This window comes from Octopus bimaculoides, chromosome 24 (genome assembly GCF_046866305.1).
Source record: "Octopus bimaculoides isolate indiv1 chromosome 24, ASM4686630v1, whole genome shotgun sequence".
NCBI lineage: Eukaryota > Metazoa > Mollusca > Cephalopoda > Octopoda > Octopodidae > Octopus > Octopus bimaculoides.
The window spans coordinates 11,645,740-11,667,793 of NC_142951.1; the positions used below are offsets into that span (position 1 = coordinate 11,645,740).

A 22,054-nucleotide genomic window follows, 5' to 3' on the forward strand; every position below is an offset into this window, starting at 1 on the left:
TGGGTACAGACTGGACTGTTTTATGTGTCATGTGATAATTACATAGTACACAGATCCAGGAGATTCTGGAACAAGACTATTCTTTGAGTTCAAGAATGGCCTAACGAGAATACTATGCAATTATTGAATTAGCACAAAATCACCTGTCACTGATGACAATTCTATCTTAACAATTAACTGTATTATATGATTAAATGCAAACATCCCATATTGAGCACTTTTTTATTATATGCATTGCATGTATATGTTTATATATATATGTCTATCTACTTACCTGTCTATCTATCTGTTGGTCTGTCTGTCTGTCTATCTATCTAACTATCTATCTATCTGTCTACCTTTAAATATATATGTGTGCGTGTGTGTTACACAGACACTTATAGATATATGTATGTATGTGCGTGTGTCTGCATGTATGTATGTATATATCTATGTATATTTATATATTATGTATGTGTATCTGGGTATACCAGTTCCTGTTGGGAGATACCAATTCCTGGATATACCAGTTCCTTTTCATTCAGATTAAGCCACTCTTGATTGGAAATCATATATATATATATTTATATATATATATGTGTGCGTGTGTGTGTGTGTGTGTGTGTGTGTGTGTGTGTGTGTGTGTGTGTGTGTGTGTGTGTGTGTATCTTATTCAAAAGAATTCCAACTCTGTTTTTTATGTTTTATTTATATTCATATAAAATTAATGTGGGATATAGAATATGGAATATATAATATAATATAAATAGTAAAATGAAATGAAGTATTGAATGTCTTATGGAATAGATGAAATATCGAATATTAAATATTAGATATTGAAGGACTAGTATACTTTTCTGCTTTCTAGCAGTCTTCAATGTCCCATGTGACATCCCACATTAATTTTATGAGAATATATATATAAAACATAAGAAAGAGAGTTGGAATTCTTTTGAATAATATATTCCTCTATACACTATCATACAAACCCACCTTTTTTTAAAATTTATATATATATATATAATATTAAGAAAAAGGAGGTAATCATGACTACCTACTTTTCCTTTATATATAAAATATGTACACCACTTCCAACAATCTACACACACACATACACATATATAAGCACAAAAGAATGGAGAATTATATATTTTTCAACACATTGTGTTAAAAAATATAGTTTTCCATTCTTTTGTGTTTTTCTACTATACTTATACTGAATTTAATCAGTGTATGAACTTTTGGATTAAGAAATTTGACAGGCAGTGGAATGTAAAGTTACTGACTATATAGATTGCAATGACTTTCTCTGGTTAATTTGGTTAGCCAAGTTTGCCTCATACAGAGTGCTTAAAAAGTGTTTGCCTGGATTTTTAATCCCCTTTTCCTTCATGCATGCATGTGTATGTGTGTGTGTGTGTGTGTGTGTGTGTGTGTGTGTGTGTGCATGTATACATTGTATTTGTATTAATGATATGATTCAATATTCAGAAGTTGTTCTTAAACAAGAATCCAAAGAATCAGGTGTAATTTTATCAATTCTGTGAAACTTTAAATGACGCAGTTCTGGGTCAATTTATAAAGTCAAATGCATATAAACTATATGGATTGTGTGGAGTACACTTCCTTTTCATTTGTGCTTCTGTCTGTTTATCTAGGTGTTAACTTATGTGACGAGTGGAGGCGCAATGGCCCAGTGGTTAGGGCAGCGGACTCGCGGTCATAGGATCGCGGTTTCGATTCCCAGACCGGGCGTTGTGAGTGTTTATTGAGCAAAAACACCTAAAGCTCCACGAGGCTCTGGCAGGGGATGGTGGCGAACCCTGCTGTATTCTTTCACCACAACTTTCTCTCATTCTTACTTCCTGTTTCTGTTGTGCCTGTAATTCAAAGGGTCAGCCTTGTCACACTGTGTCACTCTGAATATCCCCGAGAGCTACGTTAAGGGTACACGTGTCTGTGGAGTGCTCAGCCACTTGCACGTTAATTTCATGAGCAGGCTGTTCTGTTGATCGGATCAACTGGAACCCTCGACGTCGTAAGCGACGTAGTGCCAACAACAACAAGAACAACTTATGTGACGTATACAAAGTGTACATACGCCAAACTACACCAGCATTTGTTCATTACTTTCAGTTGATATGCCATTTCTATTTGTTTTGGATGAATTAATTTGGATAAGACTATTTTACTCTTTTACTTCCAAAACTTCTTCTAAAGTTTTATTAAGCATTTTTATATAGGTTCAAAATTTATGATGAAGAAAGCAAAGAAGATGAAATGAAAGCAAGGTGTAATTATTAATTTGATGTTTGATGAGAGATTAAAAATCTAGAAGCGTCATTGGCATTTAAAGATTAAGCTCTTCCTCAGTCTGAGGAACGGAAAAATGTAGAGGAAGGAAACAAAATGTGAACAATGGAGACAAATAAGTTACTCTATATCATGTCATATTGAAAGTGATGGACTCTGAATGACCAGAAGTGATGGAAAAGGAATGAAGTTTCATATACGCAAGAAAAGGGTTAACAAAAAAATTTATAGTAATGCAAGGTTTGAGGTGTTTACTAACCCTAAAAGCACAGGAGGTGTGTGTGTTTGTGTGTGCATGTGTAGTTTTAGTATGAGTGCATGAACTTTATATTTGGACTTGTGTTGACTATTGTTGACTAATTGTGTGTGTATATATATATATATATATATATAAACAAATAGTAAATGAGTATATGCATATATACGTACAGGTATGTGCATACCGACATCCACTTGTATGTATAGGTGCATATCTGGGTACAGGACATTGCAAACAAAATGTAGACGAGAAAACACACAAGCCACATAGAGAACATTCTTCTTCATCAGCTACCCCCATTTTAACACCGGCGTTTCGAAGAGTATATATATATATATATATATATATATATATGTACATGTAGGTATGTTTTCTTTTAGAAGAGATCAGCTTACTTTCTTCTCTAGTACCAAAAAGAGAAAAAAAAAACTAAAATGTTTGATATTATTTATCAGCCCAGTTGTCTTTCATGGGTCAGTGAAGGGGAAAATATATTTATTCACTATATCAGCTCTTAAAACAGCAGCAGCAGAAAAAGAAAAAAAAAAAAAAAAAAAATTCAATGACAAATAAAAAATATATATAACATTTGTTTTCCCCTCCCCCATTTCATTATCACTCACTCACATGGTGCACACACTTCATCAATAATAAATAGATGAAGAATGAGTAACAAAAGATGAGTAAATAAAATGTAAAAAAGAAAATTAAATTAATACAAACAATAAAAAGAATATATTCATGTGCCAACAATTTAAAATGTAGAAAAAAAAAAGTCGAAATATGTGTTTTTTTTGTTTTTGTTTCCATCCCACCAACCAAGAAATATTTAAAACTTTATAGAACCATCTAACCCATGCTAACATGGAAAAAAGGAAAATAAACAAAACTATCATGTGCAAAACCAAATTAAACAAAATTAAAAGTAGTAGAAATAATAATAATAATAATAATAATAATAATAATAATAATAATAATAATAATAATAACAACAATAATAATAATAATAATAATAATAATAATAATAATAACAATAATAATCATGATAATAATGATATTAAAATTTTGTTGAAGACATTGCATTGATTTATGCTCTTTTTTAATGTATTTCAGGTGAACATAAATAAATAAATAAAAAGTCTACAAAAATTTTTAAAAAGACTTCAAATAAAACAAAAATAACAAGAACGATAACAACAACAACAACAAACAAAGAGAAGAACAACAACAACAATAACAGCAACAACAAAAATTTAGTCTTCAATATCAGCAATTTTGAGTTTTTTCTTTAAAATATTTCCAAAAGAATCTTCGGCTAACACAGTGATAACTTGAGTGGCGGCATCAAAGTTTGGTGCATTTTTTAGGCGTGACTTCTGCAGCAGAAACATGCGAGGTGGATCGTTATGAAGGAATTCCCAGTGGCAGAAAACTTGGCCTTCTGGCTCAACTCTTAGCTCAATCAGGCGCAAGCCGGCATCACATTTTATACATGACCTGGAAACAGACAAAAATAATTATTATAAGCTGCAAATGAAGAAGGGGGAGCTGGTGGAGTTGTTAGTACACCAGGCAAAAATGTACTTAATCTATCCTAGAATATACTTCAACCAACCAACTACAAACCACAATGTGTATGTGTGTGGTGGTGGTGCTGGTGGGGGCTTAGACAAAAGAACAACAAGAAACACACACAAAAAAATGATATACCAATGGGTACTTAAGTAGCAGCTTTTATACAAACAAAAGAGAATTTATAATCTAGTGTACATAACTGAGGAAGTATTTAATCAAAATAGGCATCTATATATCATATTTAATACATATACACTGCCTAAAGTGGTGAGCTGGCAGAATTGTTATTGCACCAGTCAAAATGCTTAGCACCATTTGCTTCCAATTTTACATTCTGAGTTCAAATTCCACTGAGGTTGATTTTGCTTTACATCCTTTCAGGTTTGACAAAATAAGTACCAGCAGAGCACTCGGTTCAATGTAATCGACCTACCCTCCCTCCTCCCTCCATCAAATTGCTGGCTGTGTGCAAAAATTTGAAACATATGTATATATAAGTAAATAAATGGAGTTCAACGCAGATGTTATTCAAATTCTTTTACTTTCGACATATGTTTCGAAGACAACATTGGTTTTATTCCAAAGGAATAAACGGTGTAAAATAATGTAATCTTCTCATCAGGAAAGAAAGAGAACCAATCTAAACAACAAGACATTTATTTACTTATACTATACAAATTACTGCACATTAACCCAGGGTTTCTACCTTTGAATAGGTCGCTACATTCTTGTTACTTGCATGAATTTTGCTACTCTGGTAACTGTTTAATGAATTTTCCGTGTTAACTGTAAACAAAGGATAATTCATTCATCCATTACATACATACATATATATATATATATATATATATATATATATATATATATATATATATATATATACATACATATATATATATATATATATATATATATATATATATATATATGTATATATGTCTGCTATGAAAGATCGCTGACCACTACACATATATTTTTTTCTCTCCTTGTTTCTTTCTGTGTTCCTTTCTGTTGAAGAGCATAGCATAGGCTCGAAACGTTAAAGACTTCCTCTATTCCCGAGCATTATACTAATACATCCATTTGTTGTTTACACCACTTGTCTTCATCTGTTGTTTTTTAATGAATTTTCCCATATATATACACATATACATTGTTTATAAGCTTGTAACTATGGTTTATTATTTATGGATATGCCGTGTGTTATATATTGTTCATTCAAATTGTTTTAAATTAATCATTCCCTATCTTGTAGCTTCAAGATTCCGATGATGCGATTTGTTTAATTTTTGCAATGACGTCATAGGGAAGGAGTGAGAGGCTGGATCTGGCCAGTTTGAACATAAAACCATTGGAGTACCTGAGCTGAATATGACTGGTTTGTGTGCTAAAGGGTTAACAAAAGAATTTATAGTAATGCAAGGTGTTTACTAACCCTAAAAGCACAGGAGGTTTTCCAGTGTCTTCTGAACTAGGTTTGTTAAACCATCTGTAAAGAAAGAAAAGAAAAGAAAATCATATATATAATTATCATGAAACATTATTTATTATATTTTTGTTTTATTTGTTTCAGTAATTTGACTGCGGCCACACTGGAGCACTGCCTTTAGTCGAGCAAATCAACCCCAGGACTTATTCTATCGGTCTCTCTTGCCAAACTGCTAAGTTACGGGGACGTAAACATGCCACCATCGGTTGTCAAGCAATGTTGGGGGATAAACACAGACACAAACATATACATGCATAAATATATATATATATACGATGGGCTTCTTTCAGTTTTTGTCTACCAAATCCACTCACAAGGCTTTGGTCGGCCCAAGGCTATAGTAGAAGACACTTGCCCAAGGTGCCACGCAGTGGGACTGAACCCAGAACCATGTGGTTGGTAAGCAAGCTACTTACTACACAGCCACTCTTGTGCCTTAGATGAGATATAATTATTTTTTCTGTTTCTTTCTTTTTTTTCTCTTATACAAGTATTGCTGAAATTGTTTGCGTTTTATAGCTAAATATCCTCTTACTTTTAAATATTCAACTATGCACTTGATGTTGAAACAATATGTTTTTAGGTAAACTACAACATGCAGTAGTTTATAATTACATTACATCACATTACATAAATATATGACATATTGACTGTAGTAGGATTTGAGTTAGAACAAACATTGTAAACTCTTGATCTGATTCTTGGTTTGTTGTTTGGTAACCGCATTAATATAGGCTTATAAAGATTCTTCCCTATATTGCAACCAAAAACGAGGTTACCCATTTACAACTGAGAGGACTGGAGTAATGTGAAATGAAGTGTTTTGCTCAAGAACACAATTCACAGCCAGTCCGGGAATTGAAACCACGGTTTCACAATTAGCTAGAGACAGACACTCTCCGATCATGACCGACCACTGTTATCTTTGCAACTCGAACTACTTACTTATGGAACCTGAGTAAAACTGCTGATGAACGGTACCAGTGAGCGCCACCATCTGCAAACGTCACGCACGATGTGGGGCCGTCTAACTCAGCTTCGCCAGATGACGGCAAGGTAGAAGGCTTGGATGCCATTGTGGAAGACGAGGATGTAGAGGAAGTGGCAGCAGATTGGGAATGAGATTGAGATGATGATGAAGATGACGACGACGACGATGATGATGATGATGAAGATGATGACGACGATGATGATACGCGGCAACTCCTTGAACTTGTTGATCCCCCTCCATGTTCTGCAAGTGGACGGAAGAGAAAGAAAAATAAACATCTATAAGTGTATATACATATGTTTGTGTGTGTGTGTATATATATACACATATGCATGGTTTAGAATGAATAATTTTATATAAAAAGAGAAAAGAAACGTGAGTGCAATAAGGGATTCAGTACAAGTGTAAAAAGTGTAGAAGTTAATATTTATTGTAATTACATTTTGACACTGACATATTATAGAATAAGTCACATACCTGGTGAAAATTCTGTCATTATCGAGTAAATTATACATATATAAACATATATATATATATATATATATATATATATATATATATATATATATATTAGATACACATATAAACACATAGCTATTTACACACACACACATATATATATATACACACATATATACATACAGGGTGTTCTGGGTAAATTGTTGCCATTTTATATTTTTACTTTCACTCATGCGCCGTTTATTTTTTTTATTTTGTTGACTACACAGTACAGTAGGGTCCGTTAGGCACTGTCTGTGACAAAAACAGCACCATGTTGCAATTCACTCTGCTAGAAATTTGGAAACAACATGCTGTACTACTTGGCATTTATGCCAGAAGCTCCAATACAAACATTTCAGAGTGTTTGGGTGTCATTCTGAGGATATGTAGCGAAAGTGATAAAAATCAAACCTCTGGTCAATATGTTTGGAGTGATGGTGACGTTATGCCACCATTCATCTTCCCACATGACCTCAGACTCAACATGGAAGCCTACATTAAGTAGCTGGAGGAGGTATGTCTGGTAACCGGACTCTGTACCATGTCACACAAGGAAAACAACCCAGTCATGGCTGTCAGACAATTACTCCGATCACATCACCCCTAACATATGGTGACCAAACTCCTCAGACTGCAACTCCCCTGGGACACAGATGTGCGAGAGACCAACAAAACTCCTTGTAACACCAAAGATGAACCGAAGGCAAGGATTATGGCAGCATTTACCAACTTAAACAAGGAGACTGTCAAGAAGAGTTTCAGGAGATTCCAAAGTTGTCTGGAAACCGTAGTTGAAGCCAATGGTAATTTTACTGAATAAATTTACTCTTTAGTATTTCAAGGTGGTTTTATTTCATTTTGGTAAATATATCTGTTAAAATGAGATGTCAGTGTTATTTTCATTTTTGCGTAATTTAGACGACAGTTTATTCACCGAACCCTGTATATATATATATGTATTTATATATATACAAATATATGTGTCTATATATGTATACGTATATCTATATATATCTATCTATATATATATATATATATATATATATATATATATATATATATATGTGTGTGTGTGTGTGTGTGTGTGTGTGTGTATGCATGTATGTATGTATATATACATATATATATATGCATATATATATATATATGCATATATATATATATATGTATATATATATATATATATATATATATATATATATATATATATATATATATATATATATATATATATATATATATATATATAAATGTATATATATATATATATATATATATATATATATATATATATATATATATATATATATATATATATATATATCAATGTGTGTATGTCTGTACACATGGACATGCATACAGACATCTGAATTTACAAAAAATAGAAAAAAATTTACACAATTCAAGTAGAAGATTCTATTCATTTATTCAAAGCTGAAACCTCCATTATTTATCTAACTCAGTTTCAATTGCTACTTAGTTCCATATTTCCATTTCATACACACACACACACAGGTGTAGAAAATCATTTTGTTTGCCCAAATAAACAATGCTTAAAGAGCACGTGTTGTCCCCATGAGATGATATCTTGGGACATTAATAGCAGTTTCAAGTCAATCTAGACAACGCATCATGTATAAGTTAATTATTACTTTTTATATACATATATACGATGACTTTATAAGTTATAAATTGCAGAAGAATTTGTTAGAAAAGCAGTTTAGCTTAATGGCAGAGCAGTTGACTGGAATCAAAGGGATGTGAGTTCGATTCACATGACTGGTTGCTGACAGATTTTTCTGCTCTGTAAGGATTTTATCCTACATATGTTGTTCTATTAATATTTATGTGTTGAAAAATATATATTTCTAATTGTACCAATATATATAGATATATAAATATATCAGTTTTAAGTGATATACATGTTTTATATATATATATGTGTGTGTGTATGTATGTATGTATATATCTGTATATATATTTATATGTATCTATACTTTTTAGGAATTTGATTGTTATGGCTGGTCAGAGTGACCATTGGGTTTGCACCTATAATGCACTTAACTGTATATGCAACTTATCAGTCTCACATGGTCATAAGCACATAACCTCTCAATAATTGTGCATACAGCCACCTGAGTCTAATGAGTTTCCTATATGGCTAAGCACCTTGTTGATGCAAAACCAGTGTCCACTCTCTGATTGGCCATAACAATCAACTTCCTAAAAAAAAAATATTATTGCTCTAATGTTTTAGGGTCTGCTTCTATTTGCAATATATGAACTACTGATGACACACACACACACACACACATATATATATATACACACACATTTTATATATATATATATATATATATATATATATATATATATATATATATATATATTATACGTATATGTATATATAATTATAATACATATATATATATACATATATGTATATATAATTATAATACACACACACACACACATATATATATATATATAGACACACCAGTGGAAGGAAACTTCAGCTTGGAATAAACAAATACAATTATATAAAAGAAAGAAATATATGGTATATTGAGAAAAACAAGAGAGAAAAGCAAAACATATAAGACAAAACAAAAAGTATATTTAATTATCTCTAATTAACATAAAGATTTTATTTCTAATTTTTACTTTTGTTCTCTTTCATCACACATTTGTGAACAAAAATATAATTTGTTATAAGTTTCCAGTAGACCACTCAAGGCTTATGCATAAATGAGCTCAAGAAAACTCTGAGATTATGTGATATTCATGCATTTTTCGAAACCCAGTTATTACTATAAGTGAACTAGCTAAAACAATGAATTATAACCAGTTTCTGCAACCAGTCAGCATGAAGCTTACCTTTCCATCTTCAGCAATTGTCAATAGTAAAAAACTTTCCTACATTGGGTTTCATAAAAATGCTTTAAGATCTCTAAGGTAAGAATACAATTGATACTCAGTACCTCAGAACAATTCTTTTACTTAGCCTCTCATCTGATGGAGATCATCATAATCATTATTGTAACATCCAATTTTCCATGTTTGCATGAGTCAGATGGAGTTTATTGAGGCAGATTTCTATGACCTTCGTGTCACCAATCGTCACCTATTTCCAAACAAGGTAATATTTATTTCCCCATGGCTAGGACATGTTCCCGCAGAATATGAGAAATGAATGACATTACTTGTATGACAGTGACAATCATTTACGACTATCATTTGATGTCAAGACAAGTGGACACACACACACACGCACACACATTTGATGAGCTCCTTTCAGTTTCTGTCTACCAAATCCACTCACAAAGCTTTGATTGACCTGGGGCTATAGTAGAAGACACTTCCCCAAAGTGCCACACGGTGAGACATAACCCTAAACCATGTGGTTGGGAAGCAAACCTCTTACCAAAATGTCATGCCAGCACCTATAACCATGCCTGCATGTTCCTACTCAGAGAGACTAAAATTCAGAACATAGAGACGAACTAAATATTGGTTTCAAATTTTGGTACAAGGCCAGTAATTTCAGGGGAAGAATAAAGTCGATTAAATCAACCCCAGTGCTCAACTGGCACTTATTTAATTGACACCAAGTGGATGAAAGGCAAAGTTGACCAATGCAGAGTTTGAACTCAGAACACAAAGACAGACAGAATGCTGCTAAGCATTTTGCTTGATATGTTAACAATTCTGCCAGCACAACATTTTAGATGAACTAAATATTGTGAGCCATTTAGTCCAGCACTCTTCTGTATTGAATTGATCTTTTCTTATTGCTGTCCTCTTGATTAAATGAAGAAATTATAATTGTCTCTAATTTAGGCACAAGGTCATCTGTTTTGCAGAGATAGGAGCTTAAATTGATTTCAGTACCCTACTGGTACTTTATTTTATTGACCTTGTCGGGATGACAGGCAAAGTTGACCTCAGCAGGATTTGAATTCTGAACTTAAAGGGAGCCCTCTAAGTATTGGAAAGAATTTAATTCATAGCTGCTCTTACTGCTAACCCCTCTTGTGCGTCTGACATATAAGGTCCTTCTTCTCTAACAACTTGCTTATATTCACACTGCTTCTATTGTACATCTATAGTTCACAGTGGGTCCTACCAACTCATTTTCTATGTACTGAAAATGTGAATGATAATGCTTAAATGAAAGATGTTGATTATGTGAATGAAAACAAATGATTGAAAGAAAATGATAATGTGAATAAAATGAAAAAGTGCAAAATGTTAATGTGAATGAAAATAAAGAAATGAAAAATGATGATGTTAATGTGAATGAAAGTAAAGTAGAATAAAAGATGATGATAATACTGTAAATCAAAATGAAGAAGAGAAAGAAAATGATGTGAATGTGAAAGAAAATAAGGAAGAAATGAAAGATGATGATGACACTAAATGAAAATGACAATGAAAAGAAAAAGATGATAATGTGATTTAAAAGGAAAACATGATAGAAGTAGCCAGACGAAAACAATAATTCTGACATGTCTAAAATCACTGAGACGTGTGTGTGTGCATGTGCGTGTGTGTGTGTAAGAAAATTCAAATTAAACCCTGAAAAAAAAAACAACCAAGGGATCTAAAGACACACCCTAATAAGATTAAATACTTGAATACAGAAAAAGGAAAATCATATTGAAATTCTTGAAATATGTGTAAAAAATTTCACGCCACTTTTATTTTTATTTATTTAATTTTCAAATATTTAAGGAAACCAAGCAAATAAACTAAATGAAAAAATAAACCTGCAAAACCTCATCAAAAGTTAAAAGATAAGAAAGAAGGAAAATTATTAGGAGTGAGATGAAGGATATTTCTTTAGATTAAAAAGAAACTAATGATATAAATATATTAGATAATAGATAATACATACATGTACATAAACACGCATCATTATTTTTTATCTTTTACTTGTTTCAGTCATTAGACTGTGGCCATGCTGGGACACACCTTGAATTTCTTTTAGATGAATGAATTGACCCAATATTTATTTTTTAAACCATGTATTTATTCTGTCAGTCTCTTTTGCTGAACCACTATGTTACAGGAATGTAAATACACCAACACTGGTTGTCAAGCAGTGATGGGGGGGGGGGACAAACACACACACACACATGATAGACTTCTTTCAGGTTCTGCAAACCAAATCCACTCAGAAGGCTTTGGTTGACCTGAGGTTATAGTAGAAGACACTTGCTCAAGATGTCACACAGTGGAACTGAACCTAAAATCATGTGGTTGGGAAGCAAGCTTCTTACCACACAGCCATGCCTGCAACTATATACGCATACACACACACACACACACACACACACACATATATATATATATATATATATATATATATATATATATATATATATATACACATGCACATGTATTTTATATATAATACACACACACATACATAGAAATAGTATTTTTTTCTTCTCCCTTTAATTGCTTAGTCAAAGAGCAAGACCAACATTCACTTAAATATTTCCCCAGTATGGTGGGCAGAAGAAAGGCAAAATGTTATTTTCAAACAGAGACTTAACCTGAATATTCAGAACCAAGTGGATTCAGGACTATCCGAAAGACAACCAAGTGCTAAGTAGAGACATTAAGGTGAGCATCACATTACAATTCCTCTCCATCACTATTACCAAATATTTAAAAAGGCACAACAGGTAGACAGTGTTTAAGGAGGTTGCTTTGTGACCACATGGTTTTGGGTTCAATTCCATTGCATGGCACCTTGAGCAAGTGACTTTGACTGAAGAGTGAATCTAATAGATGGAAAGTGTGTGGAAGCTCCGTTGTGTGTATGTATGTATGTATGTATGTATGTATGTACATGTGTTATTGTGTCTGTTTGTCCACACCAACAGCTTCACAACTAATGTTGGTTTGTTTGTGTTATCAAAACTTAGCAGTTTGGCAAAAGAGACCAATAGAATAAGCATCAGGCTTAAAAAAGAAAAGTAAGTCATAGGGGGTCAATTTAGTTGACTGAAACTTTTGAAGACAGTGCCCCAGCATGGCCACAGTCCAATGACTGAAACAAGTAAAAAAAACATAAGAGAAGATATTGGTTTCAAATTTTGGCACAAGGCCAGCAATTTCAGGAGAGGGTGTAAATCAATTACATCAACCCCAGTACACAACTGGTACTTATTTTAATGACCTTGAAAGGATGAAAAGCAAAGTTGGCCTCAGTGGAAATTGAACTCAGAATGAAATGCCACTAAACATTTTGCCCAGTGTGGTAAGTAATCTGCCAGCTTTCCACCTAATAATAAGAGAAAATATTAAAATTTATTTTTTCTTTTAATAATTTCAACCAATTTACTGTGATTGTCCATGGACAATGTCATGTTGTTGTTGTTGTTGTTGGCACTCCGTCGCTTACGACGTCGAGGGTTCCAGTTGATCCGATCAACGGAATAGCCTGCTCGTGAAATTAACGTGCAAGTGGCTGAGTACTCCACAAACACGTGTACCCTTAACGTAGTTCTCGGGGATATTCAGCGTGACACAGTGTGATACGGCTGACCCTTTGAATTACAGGCACAACAGAAACAGGAAGTAAGAGTGAGAGAAAGTTGTGGTGGAAGAGTACAGCAGGGTTCACCACCATCCCCTGCCGGAGCCTCGTGGAGCTTTAGGTGTTTTCACTCAATAAACACTCACAATGTCCAGTCTAGGAATTGAAACCGCGAGTCCACTGCCCTAACCACTGAGCCATTGCACCTCCAACAATGTCATGTAAAGCTGAGTCAAACCCAATTGCATATCTGTCATAGGGGCACATGTATCATTTTTAACTGCTATTACCCAGTACCTTTTGGTCTTAGGTTTTCTTTATAACCCAGGCCCCAACCAGTCTGATATAGAATTAAATATTGGTATAACTTCTGTTTGAGTGTTTCATTGAGCTTGACTGGTAATCGTAGTGACATCCATCCCTTTCCCAGGATAGGGATGCTGCTGGTCTGTCGGCTTTCAGAAATCTTGTCATCCACATTGAGAAGTTTTCTGCTTTTTAAAATTTCTGAGTGCTCATAAGGTGGTGAGCTGGCAGAATCATTAGCACACAGGACACAATGCTTAACTACATTTATAGTGGCTCTTTATATTTTGAGTGTGGAGGCACAATGGCCCAGTGATTAGGGCAGTGGACTCGCGGTCGTAGGATCGTGGTTTCAATTCCCAGACCGGGCGTTGTGAGCGAAAACACCTAAAGCTCCACGAGGCTCCAGCAGGGGATGGTGGCAAACCCTGCTGTACTCTTTCACCACAACTTTCTTTCACTCCTACTTCCTGTTTCTGTTGTGCCTGTAATTCAAAGGGTTAGCTTTGCCATACTCTGTGTCATGCTGAATATCCCCGAGAACTACGTTAAGGGTGCATGTGTCTGTGGAGTGCTCAGCCACTTGCATGTTAATTTCACGAGCAGGCTGTTCTGTTGATCAGATCGAATGGAACCCTCAACGTCGTAAGCGACGGAGTGCCAACAACAACAACAATATTTTGAGTTCAAATTCCACCAAGGACAACTCTACCTTTCATCCTCTTAGAAAGAATGAACTTTCTCCTTGGCATCATAATCATCGTCATTTAAATATCCACTTCTCCATGCTTGTATGGGTCAGAGGAAGTTTATTAAGGCAACATTTCTATGGCTGGATGCTTTTCCTATTACCATCCCTCACCTGTCTTGAAGCAAGGTTTTATCTTACCATGGCCAAATATATTCTGGCAGAATATTGGAAATAAATGATACCACTAATATGACAGTGATATTCATTAAAAACTATCATGTGACATCAAGACAAGGATACCACACATACATGTTAATTGTGAAGGATGATGCTAGTACTGTAAAATCTTGCACACATTAATTTTAACACTTCTTATTGATAACTGCATTGTTTCTTTCCAGGCAAACTGACAACTCACTGTTGAAAGAAGTCTTCAAAAGAAATTAGTGGAGACTTCTCTTGAAAATAAATAAAATTTGGTATCATGATGTTATCAAGTACTTGCAGGAAAAGGGTTTAGCCCCCAAGGACATTCATGCTGACATGGTTGCTACATTAGGGAATGATACTTCAGCTTTATCAATTGGACTAAAATGGGCAGCTGAATTTAGGAGAGAGAGTCTTGAAGATAAACTATGATTTGGATGTTCTGTAACTGCTATCACCAAGGAGAACATTGGTTGTGTTCACTACATGGTGATGGATGACAGGCAATTGACTATAACTCAAATAGCCAATGCTTTTAGAATATTTCTTGAGAAAGTTGAGAATATTCCGCACAATGAACTTGATGTGAAAATACCACAACTTCTGACGCCTGATCAAAAGTGAACCAGGCTGATCACATCATGGGAAAATCTGACATTGTTTGAGGCAGATCCAGCTGGTTTTCTTTAACATTTCCTAACCCAAGGTTCATCACTTTTGCCTCAATTATTTTGGATCAAAATGGGATGTGTTTATTGACTATCTTCAAAGGGGTCATCCCATCAATGAAGTGTACTACACCAACTCTGTGAGGCAGTTACAAAAGGTTATCAGGATCAAACATCCAGGGACACTGATGAAAGTTCTTGGTTTCAATGGCTACTGTGCATGACTGGCTCCCTATTCTCTTGATTTTGCCCATCTGACTATCGTCTGTTCTTCAATTTGAAAAGAACACTTGACTGGGAACCAGTAATGATGAAGTAATCTCTGCTGCTGAGGAATTTTTCATTAACAAAATGAAAGCTTCTTCACCAATAAAATTCAACCACTGCAACACCGATGGACAGAATGAGTGGACTACAAGGGGGACTATGTTGAAAATTAAACCTCATTTAGTCACATTGATCAGCCTATGAACTTCTCAGCCGAACCTCATATGTACATACATACATACATACATACATACATACATACATAATACATATGTATGTTGTATATGTATATATGGTCAAGTTTACATAAAGTACATACATTTCATGTATCTGCACAGGAAAAGTACAGTTTCAGGTACTATTATCATTCACCATGCTGAAAACCAATCTTGTGTACCATTTGGCAAGAAAACTAAGTAGCTGATAGCTTGAGTACACAAAAAATTAGTTTTCCTTCTGAGGAATGTTAATGCAGTGAACCATTGTACTTTTCCTGAGTTCAGTTAGCGTGCAATTGTACCATTAAAAACTTAAGTGGCCCTTCTGTATCCTAAGTACTGTATAGAGAGCATGTCAAACTCTTTTATGAACTGAATTCTTGTAACCAGTTGAAAATTGTTCATATAGTATACATACATATTATATGTGTGTATATATATATATATATATATATATATATATATATATATATATATATATATATTATAATATGTCTGCTTGAATTTACAAATGGGAAGGGAAGGGGAAAATAAGTAACACGGTAAGGAGGGTTAATATGTATCTTTGTTTAATAAGTGTTATATGAAATATGTGAGAGGAAAGATTGGCAAGCGTTTTTACTGCTTCAAAAGTAAAAAGAACATACAAATATATTCTGAATTGAAATAATAATAATAATAATAATAATAACAATAATAATAATAATAATAATAATAATAATAATAATAATAATAATAATAATAATAATAATAAAATATTCTGCTCAATACCACAAATTTGCTTGTAAGTTGCTTGACCTTAACAAGTTGAGAATGTCCCAAGGTGGCTGATGATATGTGCATCTCTGATCATGAGCAGAAGTAGTTGGGGAGCATCATAGCCATGTGTTGAGGAATTCTTTCAGGTTTGGATAATTCACCTTTGGAAACATGGGCGTTTTGTTCATCATCCTTAAACAACCCTTATTCAGGGACCTTTTGAGAGGGATGGGCTACTCGATCTGAAGAAAATTCTAACTGGGCCCCACCTGCGAGGTCATGCGCTGTTTATCGTGATATGAGATCACCATGCCATGCACATATGGTTGTAATGCATGTGCCTGGTGTACCCTTATCAGACGGGTAGTCATAATGGGTATACTGAGTTTGTATATTTTACCCCAGTGCCACTTTGATGACTTGCACTGCTCTCTCACTCAATAATAATAACAATAATAATAACAATAATAATAATAATAATAATAATAATAATAATAATAATAATAATAATAATAATAATAATAATAATAATCCTTTCTACTATAGGTACAAAGCCTGAAATTTGTGGGGAAGGAACTAGTTGATTACATCGACCCCAGTGTTTTACTGCTACTTAATTTATCGACCCAGAAAGGATGAAAGGCAAAGTTGACCTCAGCAGAATTTGAATGCAGAACACAGCGGCAGACGAAATACTGCTAAGCATTTTGCCCGGCATGATAACAGTTTTGCCATAATAACAATAACATGGAACTGCATGAATATTGTGTAAAATACTGTCAGTCTGAGGTCCTTGTTGTGACTTGACAAACAATACAAACCCCCAGTAGACACAATATCTTCAATCAACTACCTCACAATATTGTATACTGTGCAACATCTACAATAATAATGATGATAATATGTACTGGGACTTTTTGGTATATGCAGACAGAACCATCAAAGCTAATGAACAGGATATTGATGTAAAAGACCAAATTAATAATGTCTGTTTATTGACTGATATGAGTATCCCTTGTGATCATAATATTGTGATCAAGATATTGGAAGCTCAGAAAATATAAAGATTTGCTCATTGAAATCAAAAAATTGTGGCATCTCAAGGCAGTTACAATACCAGTGATTGCAGCAGGAACACAAGGAATGATTGGATAAGGAACTGAAAATTATTTGATACCTGGCTTACCATGCATGAAAAAGTGAAAAGAATTTTTTAACTGGTATGACACAAGTGTTGAGAAGAGCATTGTCGCTGTGAGAATGATTACCATTCTATGTAAATAATTTTTTTGCATGTGACTTTATTTGATTTTGTAAATGAACAATCTAGTGTGTATATTTTAATGATGTATCAATATGTACAGTGAGTTTCTTTGTTCTAGGTATCAAGAAGATGCATGGCAAGAAATAGAAACAAAATTGAAAGAAGAAAAATAATAATATTTATATGTGTGTATGTGTGTGTATGTATGTGTTATGCATGTGTGTGTGTGTGTGTGTGTGTGTGTGTGTGTGTGTGTGTGTTTGTGTGAAAGTGGATGTGTGCATCTGTCTGTTAGTGTAGTAATACATTATTCTAAAGAAGCGTCTGGGCCAATCAAAGTGTTGTACTGAATGCAAAAACATGAAAGATCTGGTTAATAGTAGTCTGGAAATATCAAAGATTTTATAGATAAGATTCTTTACATGGAAAACTTTACAAAGAAAGAAAGAAGTAGAAAAATAGAAAGTAAAACTCCGAACTTACATTTGCGCAACATTCTTAGGAAGGTAGAATTCTGGGGAAAAGTATCCCATGATGCAAAAGGGGGAGAAAAGTCAGCCATTTATGATTTATATTTTCCTTTCTGCTTTTTTTTTTTTATAAAAGCATTTAATTTTTTTTTTTTTTTTTTTTTTGCTTATCTTAAACCAGCTACAATTATTTGCAACCATTTTCAGACTAGCCCTGCACCGATTATGTTTACTGTTATGTGAGATTGGGTTTAGCATATATATATAAATATATATGCACATGTATATATATATACACAAACATATATATATATATATATATATATATATAATTACATATATATATACTTCAGTGGTGTACCACAGGATGAAACAGGGTGTGCTGAATATTAAAAATATTGATAACAGTGAATAGGAATTTTATATTAATAATAAATGATGCAATCATCTTAAATAAAAAGTCTACTGTTAAGAAGGTACTGCTAACATTAACAGGAATTGCTATAAGACATTATAAGCATCAATTTGAGTTCAGAAAGAAATAGAACTCATTCAAATAAACAAGCCATGTACCTATAATTGCTTCCTGAGTAAAGATGCCATACGGATTGTACTACAAAGTTCTATTTCAACTGTTCATTTAAAGCAATGTTTCTCAACCATTTTACTTAGATGGATCCTCCTAGCTATTCAATGTTCAAAAAAATCATATATTTTTATTGTTAAATACTATTAGGAATTGCATTAAAAAATTGTTAAAATATTGTAGAAGTATAACCCAGTGGTTTTCAAACTTTTTGACTTTTTGACTTGGTTATTTTCCCTAAAATTAACCCTAACCCTAACCCTAACCCTAACCCTAACCCTTATAAACGCTTATGAAATTTACACATAAATATTTGCTTAAAATAACATATATTTTTACATTTATTTATCTAACAGTATTTAACAAATAGGTTTATTGTCAATTAAAAAATTTCGATTAAAAAACATATATAAAATCAAATTGCCCATAAAAAGTATTTGCTGTCCACGGACCCCCTGTCTTGTCCTTGCGGACCCCCTGTGGTCTGCGGACCACAGTTTGAAAACCCCTGGTATAACCAATATATTGCACATAAATTTTAACAACAAAATCATATATGGATCCTTATAGGCCATATGGACCCTGGTTGAGAATCACTGGTTTAAAACAGCAGAAACAATTTATGATACCTAAAATGGAATGATAATTTTGTAGTGCAATCTGTTAAGGCACTTACCTAGTGTGGTCACCAGGCAAGTACCAGATAAATGGTTCAATCTCTCATCAGCCTGGCCTGTTACTCTTTTCTGTCTAACATTCATGCTTATAATATTTAACACTGACAGTTTACTGTGGTTTATAAAATACTAACGTATTTTGGTTGGGCACAAGGCCAGTTTTTGTATAAAACACAGTATAAGATAGTCAATAAAATATCAACTCAAATACAATGAAATGCTGGTATATATTTAATTGACTATGAAGGGACAAAACACTAGAATCAACCTCCCCACTGAAATAGGATTGGCATTTAGTATAGAGAACTTAAACAGGTATTATTGTAAAGTTTCACACTACATAAGAGGTTTGCTTATCATTTGACACCTGACAATTTCAATTCTTTTTATGCTTTCACTTCTTATGCTTTTTCTTTCACTTTATACCCACCTATAATAAACTAATAGCTTCTGTGTTTGCTTGACTTGTAAGAAGAAGCAATCAAATCTATTCCAGAATTATTAAAGATCAAGTTACTTACCCAACAATTGTTTCTATACAACTGACTTTAATTTCTGTTCCTCTCCCTCTCTCAATTATACTTTTGAATGCTATAATACTTTTCCATGCTTGCATGTGTTGGATCTGTAAGTATGTATATATTCATGCATACATGCATATACACATACACATATATATGATATACATATATCCTCCTCCTCATCATCATCATCGTTTAACGTCCGCTTTCCATGCTGGCATGGGTTGGATGATTTGACTGAGGACTGGCGAACCAGATGGCTGCACCAGCCTCCAATCTAATCTGGCAGAGTTTCTACAGCTGAATGCCCTTCCTAACACCAACCACTCCGAGAGTGTAGTGGGTGCTTTTACGTGCCACCGGCACAAGAGCCAGTCAGGTGACTCTTGTGGCAACTGGCAACGGCCATGCTCAAAATGGCATTTTTTACATACCACTTGCACAGGAGCCAGTCCATCGGCATTGGCAACGACCTCGCTCGAATGTTTTTTCATGTGCCAAGGAGGTTTAGTTCACAGGTGATCTAAATGACTAGGTACACTAGGTAAGTGCTGTAATGGATAACCAGGGCTCCAAAGTTATAGTTGAGATGGTAGTTATGGAGCCATTGTAGATTTCCAATATAGCGGATATATAATTGTTAAATAGGACAACAAACATCTCAAGTCATATACGTTATCATTATTGGAAGTATTCAAAGTACTTTGAATTTTTCCAATAATGATAAGGTACATGACTTGAGATGTTTGTCTTGCCTTAACATTTGTTGTCCTCTTTAGCAATTACATACACACACACACACACACACACACACACACACACACATACATATATATATATATATATATATACACACACACACAGAGAATGAGAGAAGTTGTGTGTAGTATTCTTGAGCAAAACACTCACATTTCTTCAGTCCCCTCAGCTGTAAATGGGTAACCTTACAATGGACTCACCTTCCAGCTAAAACGAGGCAAAGCACATTGTGACCAGCAGTGTATAACAACATCTGATAGTCTGGTTGATCATGTGATCACATGATACATATGTGTGTGTGTGTGTGTTTGTGTGTGTGTGTGTGAGAGTGTCTATGTATGTATGTGTTTTTGTCACCCCCACCCACTGCTTAACAATCAGTGTTGGTTTCTTTATGATACCATAACTTAGAAGTTCAACAAAAGGAACCAGTAGAACAAGTATCTAGTTTTAAAACAAAACACAAGTACTGGGGTCAATTTGTTTGACTTAAAACCCTTCACACCTGTTCCTTATGACAGCAGTCCAACGACTGAAACAAGTTAAAAGATAAAACATCAGGTGAATAATGACGAAGTTATTTTACTAAACTCTTTGTTATTTTCAAGATTAATGGAAACAAAGTAGCGTACTCCAACACAAGTACAGCAATGAAAGGGTTAAAGTTTGTATCATCTCTATGTGTAGCTATTCTATGTGAGTGTGAAACTGAAGTGAAGGGGTAAAAACAAAAGCGGAATTGTTTTGGTGGAAAGCAAAGCAATCTGAAATTGATCTTGTTAGATGTGGTGTGAAACTGTTACTAATGACTGAAAATTAAACAATAGACTGTAAAATATTGAATAGAATAATACCCTGTCGATTGTGCTACCTTCTTTGTCCTTGGGGGTTATAAATATTAAAGACAATGTAAATGATTGCAGAAAACATGTAAAGAAGAGATATTACAAGCACACCCTGACAATACAACCTCTGATATTGAAATGAAACTTAAAACTTACAAC

General features: G+C 33.8%; 1 protein-coding gene across 3 annotated transcripts in view; it reads right to left on the minus strand.

The window, feature by feature from the left end:
* Nucleotides 1-3,614: 3,614 nt before the first annotated feature.
* The window catches only part of LOC106882750 (uncharacterized), a 176,212-nt gene continuing 157,772 nt past the window's right edge, over nt 3,615-22,054 (minus strand). For all 3 annotated transcript variants that reach the window (XM_089341209.1, XM_014933526.3, XM_014933525.3), the window contains exons 6-8: nt 6,561-6,849; nt 5,562-5,615; nt 3,615-4,048 (exon numbers count right to left, since the gene is read on the minus strand). In XM_089341209.1, the coding sequence (XP_089197335.1) occupies nt 3,805-4,048; nt 5,562-5,615; nt 6,561-6,849 (587 nt within the window). In that variant the 3' untranslated portion in view covers nt 3,615-3,804. The remainder of the gene's footprint in view (nt 4,049-5,561; nt 5,616-6,560; nt 6,850-22,054) is intronic.